A 13,819-nucleotide genomic window follows, 5' to 3' on the forward strand; every position below is an offset into this window, starting at 1 on the left:
GAAAAATGAAATTCATTTAGCCACTAGCATTAGAAAAAATAGAAATCGTGGCAATATATTTTATCTCAATTTTCAATGGGATCGAGACATTATACGCCAAGGCTCAGCCTGGGGCAAAATTGTACAGTTGAATTATACCCTTAGGAAATAAGTATTCATCACACACACAGAAATGCTGAACCAACCTGAATTTTTTTTCCCTCAACAAAATAATGGGGATAAACAAAATCACCAAGCAGTCACCGAGCATTCTAATTAGTTTGGACAGCAAAACTTGCTTGGTAGGCTGTTTGGCTTCTGGGTGCATTTAAGATATATAAATCAGACAAGGTCTGTCTACATACCGGGTCACCTGGGGGGCCTGGCAGGCCTGGCTTTCCATCTCTCCCTGGAACTCCCTGAAAACAGAGGTATCCATGTTCAATCTTTGCACGTGGCACAGGTGCAGATTAAAATGGGGGAGGGTAGATAAAGAAAGTCCTTACATCATTCCCTGGAGTCCCTGGAGTTCCTGGCAACCCAGGGAGACCTCGAGGACCCTAGAAAAGGAGGAAAATAAAGAAAATTACTTATGAGGATGTTCTTTCAGTCATTTCCCCCAAGTAAGCAAGCTGGCTTTGCTGTGCTAAAAAATTAGTTAAGTAGCTTACCTGAATACCTGGCTCTCCAGGTGGTCCTTGGGACCCCTAAGTACAAATGAGATTTTCTTATTAAAATTCCACCAAGAATGTCCATAAATTATCCAAGTGACATAAAAGACTAAACATTGTAGTTTCCTTAGAGGAACAAAAGGGTTTGCCACTGTACACACGTGGAAAACTGCAAAGTCGGCCAAGACTTTCAGGTCGTAGGTGAATACTTAATCAATACCTGTTGCTGGAAACATCAACATGATTTTGCTCAGGGATTTGGGACATCTATCTCATTACCATAATCTGTCACTGCACATTCATGAGGGCACAAAGAATGCATCCAGATTCCACCTGTCAGAAACTGACCACCCACAGGGGTAACTGGTTCAGGGATTCTTTTCTTTTCTGCTTTCAAATTTGTGTCATTTATCTCTTGGAAGAAATCACCAGAACCAGTGTTCAGTGACGGGAGTAGGAGGCAAAACACGAATCAATGATTTTTTTCTACTTTTAGAAAATTAGAATTTGGGATAAATAAAATGAGGCTGGGAGATTATCAGGGAACTCAATGATGGTAGTTGTACCGCTCTTAGGTAACTATGAACTTCTGTTTGAGGAATTTTCAACCTAAGTGAGTCAAGAGCTGGTTTCTTAGCAGTTAACTTCAGTAACTGCTCACTAATTTTTCCTTTCTTATTTAAATAAATAAATATTCATATCACTGCTCTTGCCAAAGCTACTTTTTCCTCCCTTTCTATTTATCCTGTGTCCCTGAGTGATTTTTTCCTCAACCACCATCACTTCCCTAATAATTTTCTTTTCTTTTTTCTTTTTTTTTTTTTTGAGATGGAGTCTCACTCTGTCACCCAGGCTGAAGTGCAGTGGTGCAATCTCAGCTCATTGCAACCTCCGCCTCCCGGGTTCAAGCGATTCTCCTGCCTCAGTCTCTTGAGTAGCTGGGATTACAGGCACCCCCCACCACGTTCGTCTAATTTTTGTATGTTTAGCAGAGATGGGGTTTCACTGTGTTGGCCAGACTGGTCTCAAACTCCTGACCTCAAGTGATCCACCTGCCTTGGCCTCCCAAAATGCTGGGATTACAGGCATGAGCCACCAGGCCCACCCTCTAATAATTTTCTGATACAAGTTTTCACTTGGTTTAATTTCCATCTCCAATGGTCTTTTATATTCTTGCCCTGGCAAATCAGACAGCCCTCATTCACAACATAACCCTTCACTACTTATGCTTTCTTTTAACTTTTCATGATAACTTCAATATAAGGATGTGATATTGTGATAAAATAATATTTGGTCTCTTTCCCCAGTTCCTGGCACAGAGCTCCTAAAACCCTCGTAAATTCCTTAACAATAGGTTGCTAACATAAAGTTCTGTTCTAATACTTGTTTTTTGGCCCCGGTTCCTGACACAGAGCTCCTAATCCCTTGGGTTTCTTGGGTGATAGGAGAGTCTTTTGTTCCAATGAGGTGACTCTTGGTGGGCTCCTGGATAGGAGCTGATCACCAGAAAGACCAAGCCACAGTTAGAAGCTTGGCCTTTCAGCCCACCCCGCATTCTCTGAAGAGGGGAGAGGGGCTGGAAATATAGTTAATTATCAATCTTGCTGACATGATGAAGCCTCCATAAAATCCCAAAATATGGGGTTTAGAGAGCTTCCAGGCTGGCAAAAACACCCACGTGCCAGGAGAGTGACACACCCCAATTCCGCGGGGACCGAAGCTCCTACACTCAGGGACCCTTGCAGACCTCTCTCTTTGTATCTCTTCTTCTGACAGTTCAACTGTATCGTTTATCATATCCTTTACTGATATAATAAACCAGTAAATGTAAGAAAGCGTTACTTGAATCTGTGGACCACTCTAGCAAACTATAGAACCTGAGGTGGGGGTCATGGATGCTCCCAATTTATAGCTGGTTGGACAGAAGTCATGAAGGCCCAGACATGCAGTTGGCCTCTGAAGTAGGGGTCAGTTTTGTGGGACTGAGCCCTTAACCTGTGGGATCTGACTCTTAACTCCAGGTAGACAATGTCAGACATGAATTGACTAATAGAACATCCAGTTGATGTCCATTGGGGAATTGATGAGTAGGGGAAAAAAAAAACCCACATATCTGGTGTCAGAATTGTATTTATGTTGAATGTTAAGAGCAGAATAGGAAAAAAGTTAGTTTTTCTATTACACCACACAGACCAATTTTCTAAATTAATGTCATTAGAATAACCATTTATTTCCACTTTTCTTGTTCGAAAACCTTTTAGGTCTTTTCATAGTAAATGAAAATTGTACATTTATTATTATTTGATCTACAAGTGTGGATATAGTGGTCATTATTAATAGGGGTTGTTCTAGGCTCTGTCTTTATAGTTTAAATACTTTAAAAACTTCCCATTATTTGTTTTTACCATTGAAAACACTGTCTCTTCACTCTGAAGACGTTACGCAGACCTTTTTGGTGTCATTTCACTTATGCATACTCCATCCAGTTTGAATATTAATTTCTTGTTTTAACTTAATTAAAAACAAGCTGTAATACATAATGACCTAATATTAGGCATTCTTAAAATCTTACAAACATGTATTTGTGCTTTTTAATATATAGAATAGAGGTATAAGGGTTAAATGACTGCTTCTAATCCAAACTTAGTGTATGTGTGACCAGCATCTGTAAGTTAATAAACAAACAGTGGGTACTGTCTCTGTGCTTAAGTGATACAACCTCAATGCCCATCAGTCCTCTCTGGATAGTGTTTATTTGTATTTCCTCCTCTGACCTTTCTATTCTTTTCTCCTTGTTAAAATTTGACACTGGATTTTGTTTCACAATATTGGAATCAACAAGGACGCGAATGAATTTCACTTACTGTTCTACCAGGAATTCCTACCCCTGGTGGGCCTATGTCCCCTGGGGAACCGTGAACACCTGGAAGTCCTCTTTCACCCTGTGAAATGAAAGGCTTCTGTTAGTGCAAGGCTCAAGACACATAAATTTTTCTGCTATATTTTGTTAATTATTAATTCCTTAAAAATTAACTATAATATTTGTATACCTTTGGTCCACGTGGACCAGGTGCTCCAGGACTTCCATCTAATCCCTAAAAGAAAAAAAATGTGAATACATATCTTCTTCTAGAAAGGTTATAAACACATTAGAATTTATAACTAAAATATGTTTCATCACTCTTCATCTTACTTGAATAAATCTTTTTCTATAAAAGAGTAAGGAACAGGGAGTAAAAAATTCCAATATGTTACAGATTTTGTATAGTTGCTTTAAAATATAAAAGATTTTTTTATAAAATGAGGCACCTGATATTGAGAAATATTATTATTATTTAATACATAAAAAGTTCAAAGGAGATGAAAAACAAAGGCATATAAAACATATTTTAAAAACATTGGTTATTTAGATTTTCCAGCAGTCCAGTTTTCTTTTTTTTTTTTTAAATATGTTTTACATTTTATTTTTTTTTATTTATTTATTTTTTATTATACTTTAGGGTTTTAGGGTACATGTGCACAATGTGCAGGTTTGTTACATATGTATCCATGTGCCATGTTGATTTCCTGCACCCATTAACTCGTCATTTAGCATTAGGTGTATCTCCTAATGCTGTCCCTCCCCCCTCCCCCCACCCCACAACAGTCCCCGGAGTGTGATGTTCCCCTTCCTGTGTCCATGAGTTCTCATTGTTCAAATCCCACCTATGAGTGAGAACATGCGGTGTTTGGTTTTTTGTCCTTGCGATAGTTTACTGAGAATGATGTTTTCCAGTTTCATCCATGTCCCTACAAAGGACACGAACTCATCATTTTTTGTGGCTGCATAGTATTCCATGGTGTATATGTGCCACATTTTCTTAATCCAGTCTATCGTTGTTGGACATTTGGGTTGGTTCCAAGTCTTTGCTATTGTGAATAGTGCCGCAATAAACATACGTGTGCATGTGTCTTTATAGCAGCAAGATTTATAGTCCTTTGGGTATATACCCAGTAATGGGATGGCTGGGTCAAATGGTATTTCTAGTTCTAGATCCCTGAGGAATCGCCACACTGACTTCCACAATGGTTGAACTAGTTTACAGTCCCACCAACAGTGTAAAAGTGTTCCTATTTCTCCACATCCTCTCCAGCACCTGTTGTTTCCTGATTTTTTAATGATGGCCATTCTAACTGGTGTGAGATGGTATCTCACTGTGGTTTTGATTTGCATTTCTCTGATGGCCAGTGATGAGGAGCATTTCTTCATGTGTTTTTTGGCTGCATAAATGTCTTCTTTTGAGAAGTGTCTGTTCATGTCCTCTGCCCACTTTTTGATGGGGTTGTTTGTTTTTTTCTTGTAAATTTGTTCGAGTTCATTGTAGATTCTGGATATTAGCCCTTTGTCAGATGAGTAGGTTGCAAAAATTTTCTCCCATTGTGTAGGTTGCCTGTTCACTCTGATGATAGTTTCTTTTGCTGTGCAGAAGCTCTTTAGTTTAATGAGATCCCGTTTGTCGATTTTGGCTTTTGTTGCCATTGCTTTTGGTGTTTTAGACATGAAGTCCTTGCCCACGCCTATGTCCTGAATGGTATTGCCTAGGTTTTCTTGTAGGATTTTAATGGTTTTAGGTCTAACATATAAGTCTTTAATCCATCTTGAATTAATTTTTGTATAAGGTGTAAGGAAGGGATCCAGTTGCAGCTTTCTACATATGGCTAGCCAGTTTTCCCAGCACCATTTATTAAATAGGGAATCCTTTCCCCATTTCTTGTTTTTGTCAGGTTTGTCAAAGATCAGATAGTTGTAGCTATGTGGCATCATTTCTGAGGGCTCTGTTCTGTTCCATTGATCTATGTCTCTGTTGTGGTACCAGTACCATGCTGTTTTGGTTACTGTAGCCTTGTAGTATAGTTTAAAGTCAGGTAGCATGATGCCTCCAGCTTTGTTCTTTTGGCTTAGGATTGACTTGGCGATGCGGGCTCTTTTTTGGTTCCATATGAACTTTAAAGTAGTTTTTTCCAATTCTGTGAAGAAAGTCATTGGTAGCTTGATGGGGATGGCATTGAATCTATAAATTACCTTGGGCAGTATGGCCATTTTCACAATATTGATTCTTCCAACCCATGAGCATGGAATGTTCTTCCATTTGTTTGTATCCTCTTTTATTTCATTGAGCAGTGGTTTGTAGTTCTCCTTGAAGAGGTCCTTCACATCCCTTGTAAGTTGGATTCCTAGGTATTTTATTCTCTTTGAAGCAATTGTGAATGGGAGTTCACTCATGATTTGGCTCTCTGTTTGTCTGTTATTGGTGTACAAGAATGCTTGTGATTTTTGTACATTAATTTTGTATCCTGAGACTTTGCTGAAGTTGCTAATCAGCTTAAGGAGATTTTGGGCTGAGACAATGGGGTTTTCTAGATATACAATCATGTCATCTGCAAACAGGGACAATTTGACTTCCTCTTTTCCTAATTGAATACCCTTTATTTCCTTCTCCTGCCTGATTGCTCTGGCCAGAACTTCCAGCACTATGTTGAATAGGAGTGGTGAGAGAGGGCATCCCTGTCTTGTGCCAGTTTTCAGAGGGAATGCTTCCAGTTTTTGCCCATTCAGTATGATATTGGCTGTGGGTTTGTTGTAAATAGCTCTTATTATTTTGAGATACGTCCCATCAATACCTAATTTATTGAGAGGTTTTAGCATGAAGGGTTGTTGAATTTTGTCAAAGGCCTTTTCTGCATCTATTGAGATAATCATGTGGTTTTTGTCTTTGGTTCTGTTTATATGCTGGATTACATTTATTGATTTGCGTATGTTGAACCAGCCTTGCATCCCAGGGATGAAGCCCACTTGATCATGGTGGATAAGCTTTTTGATGTGCTGCTGGATTCGGTTTGCCAGTATTTTATTGAGGATTTTTGCATCAATGTTCATCAAGGATATTGGTCTGAAATTCTCTTTTTTGGTTATGTCTCTGCCAGGTTTTGGTATCAGGACGATGCTGGCTTCGTAAAATGTGTTAGGGAGGATTCCCTCTTTTTCTATCGATTGGAATAGTTTCAGAAGGAATGGTACCAGTTCCTCCTTGTACCTCTGGTAGAATTCAGCTGTGAATCCATCAGGTCCTGGACTCTTTTTGGTTGGTAAGCTATTGATTATTGCCACAATTTCAGAACCTGTTACTGGTCTATTCAGAGATTCAACTTCTTCCTGGTTTAGTCTTGGGAGGGTGTATTTGTCGAGGAATTTATCCATTTCTTCTAGATTTTCTAGTTTATTTGCATAGAGGTGTTTGTAGTATTCTCTGATGGTAGATTGTATTTCTGTGGGATCGGTGGTGATATCCCCTTTTTCGTTTTTTATTGCATCTATTTGATTCTTCTCTCTTTTCTTCTTTATTAGTCTTGCTAGCGGTCCATCAATTTTGTTGATCTTTTCAAAAAACCAGCTCCTGGATTCATTAATTTTTTGAAGGGTTTTTTGTGTCTTTATTTCCTTCAGTTCTGCTCTGATTTTAGTTATTTCTAGCCTTCTGCTAGCTTTTGAATGTGTTTGCTCTTGCTTTTCTAGTTCTTTTAATTGTGATGTTAGGGTGTCAATTTTGGATCTTTCCTGCTTTCTCTTGTGGGCATTTAGTGCTATAAATTTCCCTCTACACACCCAGCAGTCCAGTTTTCAATGTCGTGGGAATAGTCTGGGTCACAAAGACATTTTCTGCAAATGACAAACCATGGTGATACCTGCAAAGCCTCTGGAAGGGAAATTTCAGGTAGTTTTTCTGTTTTACAATACTGCCCTAGGAAGGTTTATGGTTTAAAACCAGTGTACCTGACTGGGATTCATAGATCTCTACAGAATTCATGCCTAGGATTCAGGGGACCTAGGAATCTTCCAAAATCATAAGCAAAATGTTGTATGCATGTATATTTTCTTCAGAAGAAAGCCCTTTGCTTATCAAACTTTTAAGAGATTTTATCTCTGATTTAAAGAATAAGATGCCTGTAATTCCAGCACTTTGAGAGGCCGAGATGGGCGGATCGCTTGAGCTCAGTAGTTCAAGACTAGCATGGACAACATGGTGAAACCCCACCTATACAAAAAATATAAAAATTAGCCAGGCGTGGTGGTGTGTGCCTGTTGTCACCACTACTCAGGAGGCTGGGGTGGGAGGATCACTCGAATCCTGGAGGTGGAGGCTGCAGTGATCCATAATTGGACCACTGCACTCTAGCCTGGGTGACAGATTAAGACCCTGTCTCAAAAAAAAAAAAAAAAAAAAGAAAGAATAAGATGAATAGATGAATATTTCTTTTTCCCCCTGACTTTTATTTTAGGTTCAGGGGTACATGTACAGGTTTATTACACGAGTAAATTGCATGTTGCTCAGGTTTATTGTATGAATGATCCCACTACCCAAGGAAATAAGCATAGTGCCTGACAGTTTTTCAACCTTGCCTCCCTTCAACTCTCCCCCATCAGTAGTCCCCCATGTCTTTTGCTCCCATCTCTACTATGTTGGTGTGCAACCAATGTTTAGCTCCCACTTATAAGTGGGGACATGTAGTATTTCATTTTCTGTTCCTGCATTAATTTGCTTAGGATAATGGCCTCTAGCTATATCCATGTTGCTGCAAAGGATATGATTTTGTCCTTTTTATGGCTGCATAGTATTCCATGGTTATATGTATCACATTTTCTTTATCTAGGCTACTGTAGATGGGCATGTAGGTTGAATCCATGTCATTGCTACCATGAATAGAGTTGCAATGAACATACGAATACATGCGTCTTTGTTGTAGAACTATTTATTTTCTTTTGGGAAAAGAAACCCAGTAGTGGGATTGCTAGGTCAAATGGTAGTTCTGTTTTAAGTTCTTTTTTCCTTTTTTTTGCAGACCTAAACTTATTCCCATACTTGTGATCTGAAACTAGGAACCCACAAGTAGTAATTAATGAACTTGCAAGAAAAATATTAACAAAACGGCTAATACTTACTGGTTCCCCTGGCAGGCTTCTCCCTGGAGGACCAGCCTCACCTTTTGGACCTGGAAGCCCGGGAGGGCCTATGATCCCACCCGGATCTCCCTGTGGAAAACAAGGTAAGATTCTTACTTTGATGCTCAGGTTCATGGTGGGAAGTGAGGAGGCAGTGGTTTCCATTGTTTTAAGTTGTCATCATAGCCAGTCAAACTTCATTCATTCACTCACTCACCAACTCACTAAACAATATTTATTGAGTACCTAATTCATGCCTGTTCAGTGCATTTAAATTTTGCAGTTAGTTATGTTAGCAGTATCATGAAACATATGCATGTGTGTGTATATATATATGCACAAAAGGGCGTATCTATTAATAAATTTCTACAGATGATCTTTGTGTTTTCTTTAAGTTATTCTCCAATAATTGTTCAATGTTAATGCACTGTTTCCATGTAGATATCAAGAAACAGATCCTGCAAGATTAAGAGACTTCTTAGGTTTATACAAGAATTGGTAACTGAGCTTGACTTTCAGACTCCTAATAACTTCATCTGTCAGTTCATTTTGTCACATGGCATTCCTGTGCCAGAACCAGGGCTGCCAAATGCACAACTCTAGGGGGTGCCATTTACATTGTAGTTAATGTGCACAATCTGCACAATCCCAGAAGCCTTGGGCTGTCCTTTCATCTCCCTTATGATCCTCTGTCTCTTCCTCCTATCTACTTAACATATAAAATGAGGAAAATGTAAACTGTACCTTTTCTCCTTTAATGCCTTGTTTTCCTGGGATACCATGTTCTCCTGGCAATCCCTAGAAAACTCAGAGTTAATAGGAAAGAGTAATGAGAACATCTCTTATAATAACATTTCCCTATATCTGTGAATCTCTGTCAAGAGAACAGAATTTTAACATACAACCTATTAATAGAAGGAGTTGGATTGGTTTTGGCCTTTAAGACCTGGAAAAATACTAGTGATTCTACGTGGTTTGTTGTTTCAAGTGAAGCCACCTGGATGCCATAGGAAAGAAACTAAAGTCGAATTGAACCGAATGTCTCACCCATATTATTGCCATCGAGGAAGGATGGTGGTTGGCAGCATCACATAATGATTCCAAAGGACTCTAGGGCAACTAGAAAAATATATTTTTACTGTGCTTTAGAAACAGTGGCTCTTTCCCTTTTGATTTTGTTCTTTTTATAGCTCTGGCCACTATCACTTAATCTCAGTTTTTGAGCATTGTGGCTCCACTTGTGCCACCAGGATTATCTCTCTTTTCATAAGATCTGTCCACTAGGTTTATCTACAGTGGCCCATTACTTGGCATAGGGGAGTGATAAAAAGCTTTGCTCTATAAACTGGGTATTCAAAGTACCAAGCAGAATATGTGCACCGACCAATAGACAGGAGAGGCTCAAGCGGTGAGCATGGAGAACAGAACGTGAGGTTAAGGGGCTGTTCCCAGGGCATGAAAAAAGGAGAGATCCTAAGAGTTGCCTGGAGGGAACTCTAACCATGGTCAGATAGTGATCAGTCTCCAAGGAGTTATGGCCAAGGATTTTTCTTATTTTGCTCAGTTGTGAACTGATGGAGAGCTCGCAGCTCCCAAGTTGTCAGAAGGCTAGAAGGTTGTCCAAGGAATAAAAAGCTGATCTGGATAATGAATAGAAAGGTGTATTGAATATTTTAAGTCCACTAAAGCTAGGTTATAATGCAATCTGTCGATTTTCCTCCAGACATACTTTTAGCTAAAAGACTTGCTTTTTTTGGAAGGCTTTTGCTAGAAAACGATAGAAGCTTTGGAAATGTCTTCCTTAGATGGAGACTTGAACTAAAAACTGTGAATATTGAAAATGTTTGCTTTCTCTTTGGTGTTCTTTATTTCTTTTGACATTTCCAATCTCCTCTACTGCTGGTACAGCACTGACAAGCATGTCCAAAATGACAGTTTAATTAACTTGAGCTCCAAAAACCAATTTATTAGGCTAATGATACTCAAAAGGACCTCACATGATTATATGAAGGGTCTAGTCTTCCCAATAGCTCCTGACATTAGGTATGATCAGTTTTAGTAGCATAGATGACCTATGTCTTTGCGAAATGAGGGATAACTCAGTTACTTGAACAGATGTTGATGTTTTTAAAAAACATGTCCTACTCTCAATTTCAATTTCAGAAATATCAAAGACATTATACATACAACATCTCCTGGCGGTCCTCTGGGTCCCGTGGAGCCTGCAGATCCTTGCTGACCCTAAAACAAAAGGTGGTATATGCTTTAGCTTTGCTAAAAAAGAAGAAAAAAGACAGATTGTACCTGAGTATTTGTAAAGAATAGTGTGATCTTCATGTATAGGAAGACCAACTTTCCACCATCCCACTTTCCCACTTTATCTGTATAATACTGAAATGTGCTTTGGGATTACCAAGATAGTTTCCAGATACTTCTAATTTATGTGTTCTCACCAGCAGGTGATAACTGGGTAACTTGCCCTACCCATTGTCTGGGAGTACACACATTAATTTCTCCTGCATCTTCCAAAAGCTGCTCTCTTGGGACACTCCTGTGGAATCCCACTTGGGAAACTCAAGCAACTCAAGGTTGCATAATTTTGGTTTAGAAACTGAATCTTGAATTCTGTTCCTTTTAAGAATATAGCTCAAGGTCATAGATTTAGCTCACATTGTTTACTCTTAAAGCTTTTAGGGATGCTATTGTGAATATGCTCTGAAAAAGAGTATAGAAATCCTACTGTGAACCAAAAGACAGTTACTATGTGTGTCACAAATGCAGCCAGTGGGGAAAATCACCATGGAAACAGGATAAAGTCTCGGAGAGCATTTGCGAAGAAAATGAGTGGCACACCAAAGCACCCTGTTTTACACAGAATGGCTATAATTCCCAAATTATTTCCCAAGAAATCTTAGTTATTTCTTATATACCTTTAGTCCTGGACTTCCCATTAAACCAGGGGATCCAGGATCTCCAGGTTCACCCTAAACACGTAGGGGGAAGGAAAGATCAATGTTGTTTTAATTTTTATAATCTCATTAATGTTGGAGATGAAATTGAAGAACGCCAGGAAATTACCTTTACTCCCTGTGATCCTATTATCCCAGGTTCTCCCTGTAAATAAAATAATTACTATAAGGGTAATGCTTAAATTCAGATGGAAATGGACATCTCTGATACTTTTCTACTAATTAACATACAATAAAAAGGGAAATTATGGAAGACACAATAAAATCAAGGAGAGTTCATTCTAAAATATGATTCAAAATACTTACTACTAATAAATAATACTATCTTGATTTCTTCGTTATAATAACTTTTCCCCCAATGCCATTTTTGACACCGTAATTATCATGTCCCATTAGCAATCACTGCATTCTCTACTTAGCTGACATAGTTATAATTTGCCACCAACTAATCTCATGTTCCAGAGAATTAAAACTTCAGAAAAAGAATGAGGGAGAGTAGAATTTAAGGTAATATGTGTTGGTGATTCTACTTTTAGTTATATGTGCTTAATGGTTAGTTATATGTGCTTAATGAAAAAAAATCACAACAAAATTAAGGTTATACAAAAGAGGATGATACTGGCTATAACACGTTTGCTTTTTTAATTTTCTGTGACTTATTAATATATTTGATAAATCCACTTTGTGTCATTAACAGAATTTTTGGAAAAAAATGTATCTTTTATTTTAATTTTATATTTTTGATACCCTACATGGATGTCTTGTATAACATTCATGTCCAATCACTATTAGTAATTGGTTAAACAATGTATTAAAAAACTCAAACCAATGTTGAAGTCTCCTTGCATGGCAACAGTTAACAAGGCTTAAAATTTCTTATTTATCAAAATAAAAGAGTTAAAAATCACAGAGGAAAAAGTAAAACGCTCATGGACCTTATTTAATCAAATCTATTAGACTCCAAAGTAAACATACCAGAAAATCAGAGAGAAACAAATCAATGAAGTAGAAAACCCAAGGTAGTGATAAAAAATATCTACTTACTCTATCTCCTTTTTCTCCTTTTGTAAAAGACTCTCCCTAAGGAGAAGGAGTAGAAAATAAAATTAAACACTCTTAGAAATAAACTCTCCAAACCTGGGTGTGGATAAACCCTACAGGCCAAAGTCAGATCCCCATTGCAAACAGACCTCTAAAAATACCCGGAGTGTCACACAGTCTGCCTTTGCAGCTTAAAGGAAATATATGATAATTAATTTTAAAACTCCTTTATATTCCCAAATGAACAATGAGTTAATCATTCTAATATCATTTATAAAATCCCAAGTGGCTGACAAATTGGAATGCTGCCCAAGGCCAAAGCTTCCTATTGCCTAGTTCACATAGAAAACGATCACACACACACATCCAATTGGATGTGAAATAGGAGTGACAGCAAGAAATTGATAAAAATGTTGAATGGAAAGACATTCATTTGAATTCTTCCAGCTGGTTAATTGTGTGCTTAAATATACAAACTCATTATTTTAAAAATAGTTTTCTAGTTTTCATTTTTACTTTAATGAAAATGACTTGAAGAGGTTAACCATATCTGTAAGTTCTGTGTCCATGGATTCAAGTAATTGTGGATAAAAAGTATTTGAAAAAGAAAAACAATAAAAAATAATACAGCAATAAAAATTATACAAATTTTAAAAATAATACAGTATAACAACTATTTACATAGCACTTACATTGTATTATGTATTATAAGTAATCTGGAAATGATTTGAAGTATACAGGAGAATGCACAGGTGATATGCAAATAAAAATAGGCCATTTTATATTAGGGACTTGAGCATCCTCAGATTTTGGTATCCTCTGAGAGTCCTGGAACCAATCCCCCACAGATACCAAGGGACAACTATATACCCATATCTACCCAACATGATGAAATATCTTAATAGTGGCTAATTTCTATATATTAGATCAAGGCTTTACTTACATTCTTATTTCCCTGCTTGTTTTTGCTTATATGACACTGCTCATGTCATTGCTTATTTATAGCCACTGTAAAGTTTAGTGGCCACATTGACTAAAGTAACTGGTTATAAAAGAAAAAAAAAAGAGAAAAACCCAGAAGCCTAGTTGTCTAGATACTTGATATTTAGTCCTGGCTCCAATGGCTACTATTTGAGGCAAGTCACTTAATCTTTTAGAGCCCCCCTTTCTTTATCTATAAA

The 13,819-nt window shown here is 37.8% G+C and overlaps 1 protein-coding gene across 4 annotated transcripts in view; it reads right to left on the bottom strand.

Moving 5' to 3' along the window:
• The window catches only part of COL19A1 (collagen type XIX alpha 1 chain), a 338,738-nt gene that overhangs the window by 64,179 nt on the left and 260,740 nt on the right, over positions 1 to 13,819 (bottom strand). For all 4 annotated transcript variants that reach the window (XM_063618674.1, XM_055257198.2, XM_063618677.1 and 1 more), the window contains 11 exons: positions 12,642 to 12,677; positions 11,707 to 11,742; positions 11,559 to 11,612; positions 10,816 to 10,869; positions 9,373 to 9,426; positions 8,629 to 8,718; positions 3,701 to 3,745; positions 3,515 to 3,592; positions 651 to 686; positions 486 to 539; positions 345 to 398 (listed from right to left, as the gene is read on the bottom strand). In XM_063618674.1, the coding sequence (XP_063474744.1) occupies positions 345 to 398; positions 486 to 539; positions 651 to 686; positions 3,515 to 3,592; positions 3,701 to 3,745; positions 8,629 to 8,718; positions 9,373 to 9,426; positions 10,816 to 10,869; positions 11,559 to 11,612; positions 11,707 to 11,742; positions 12,642 to 12,677 (591 nt within the window). The remainder of the gene's footprint in view (positions 1 to 344; positions 399 to 485; positions 540 to 650; positions 687 to 3,514; positions 3,593 to 3,700; positions 3,746 to 8,628; positions 8,719 to 9,372; positions 9,427 to 10,815; positions 10,870 to 11,558; positions 11,613 to 11,706; positions 11,743 to 12,641; positions 12,678 to 13,819) is intronic.

This window comes from Symphalangus syndactylus, chromosome 2, assembly GCF_028878055.3.
Source record: "Symphalangus syndactylus isolate Jambi chromosome 2, NHGRI_mSymSyn1-v2.1_pri, whole genome shotgun sequence".
NCBI classification, from domain to species: Eukaryota; Metazoa; Chordata; class Mammalia; order Primates; family Hylobatidae; genus Symphalangus; species Symphalangus syndactylus.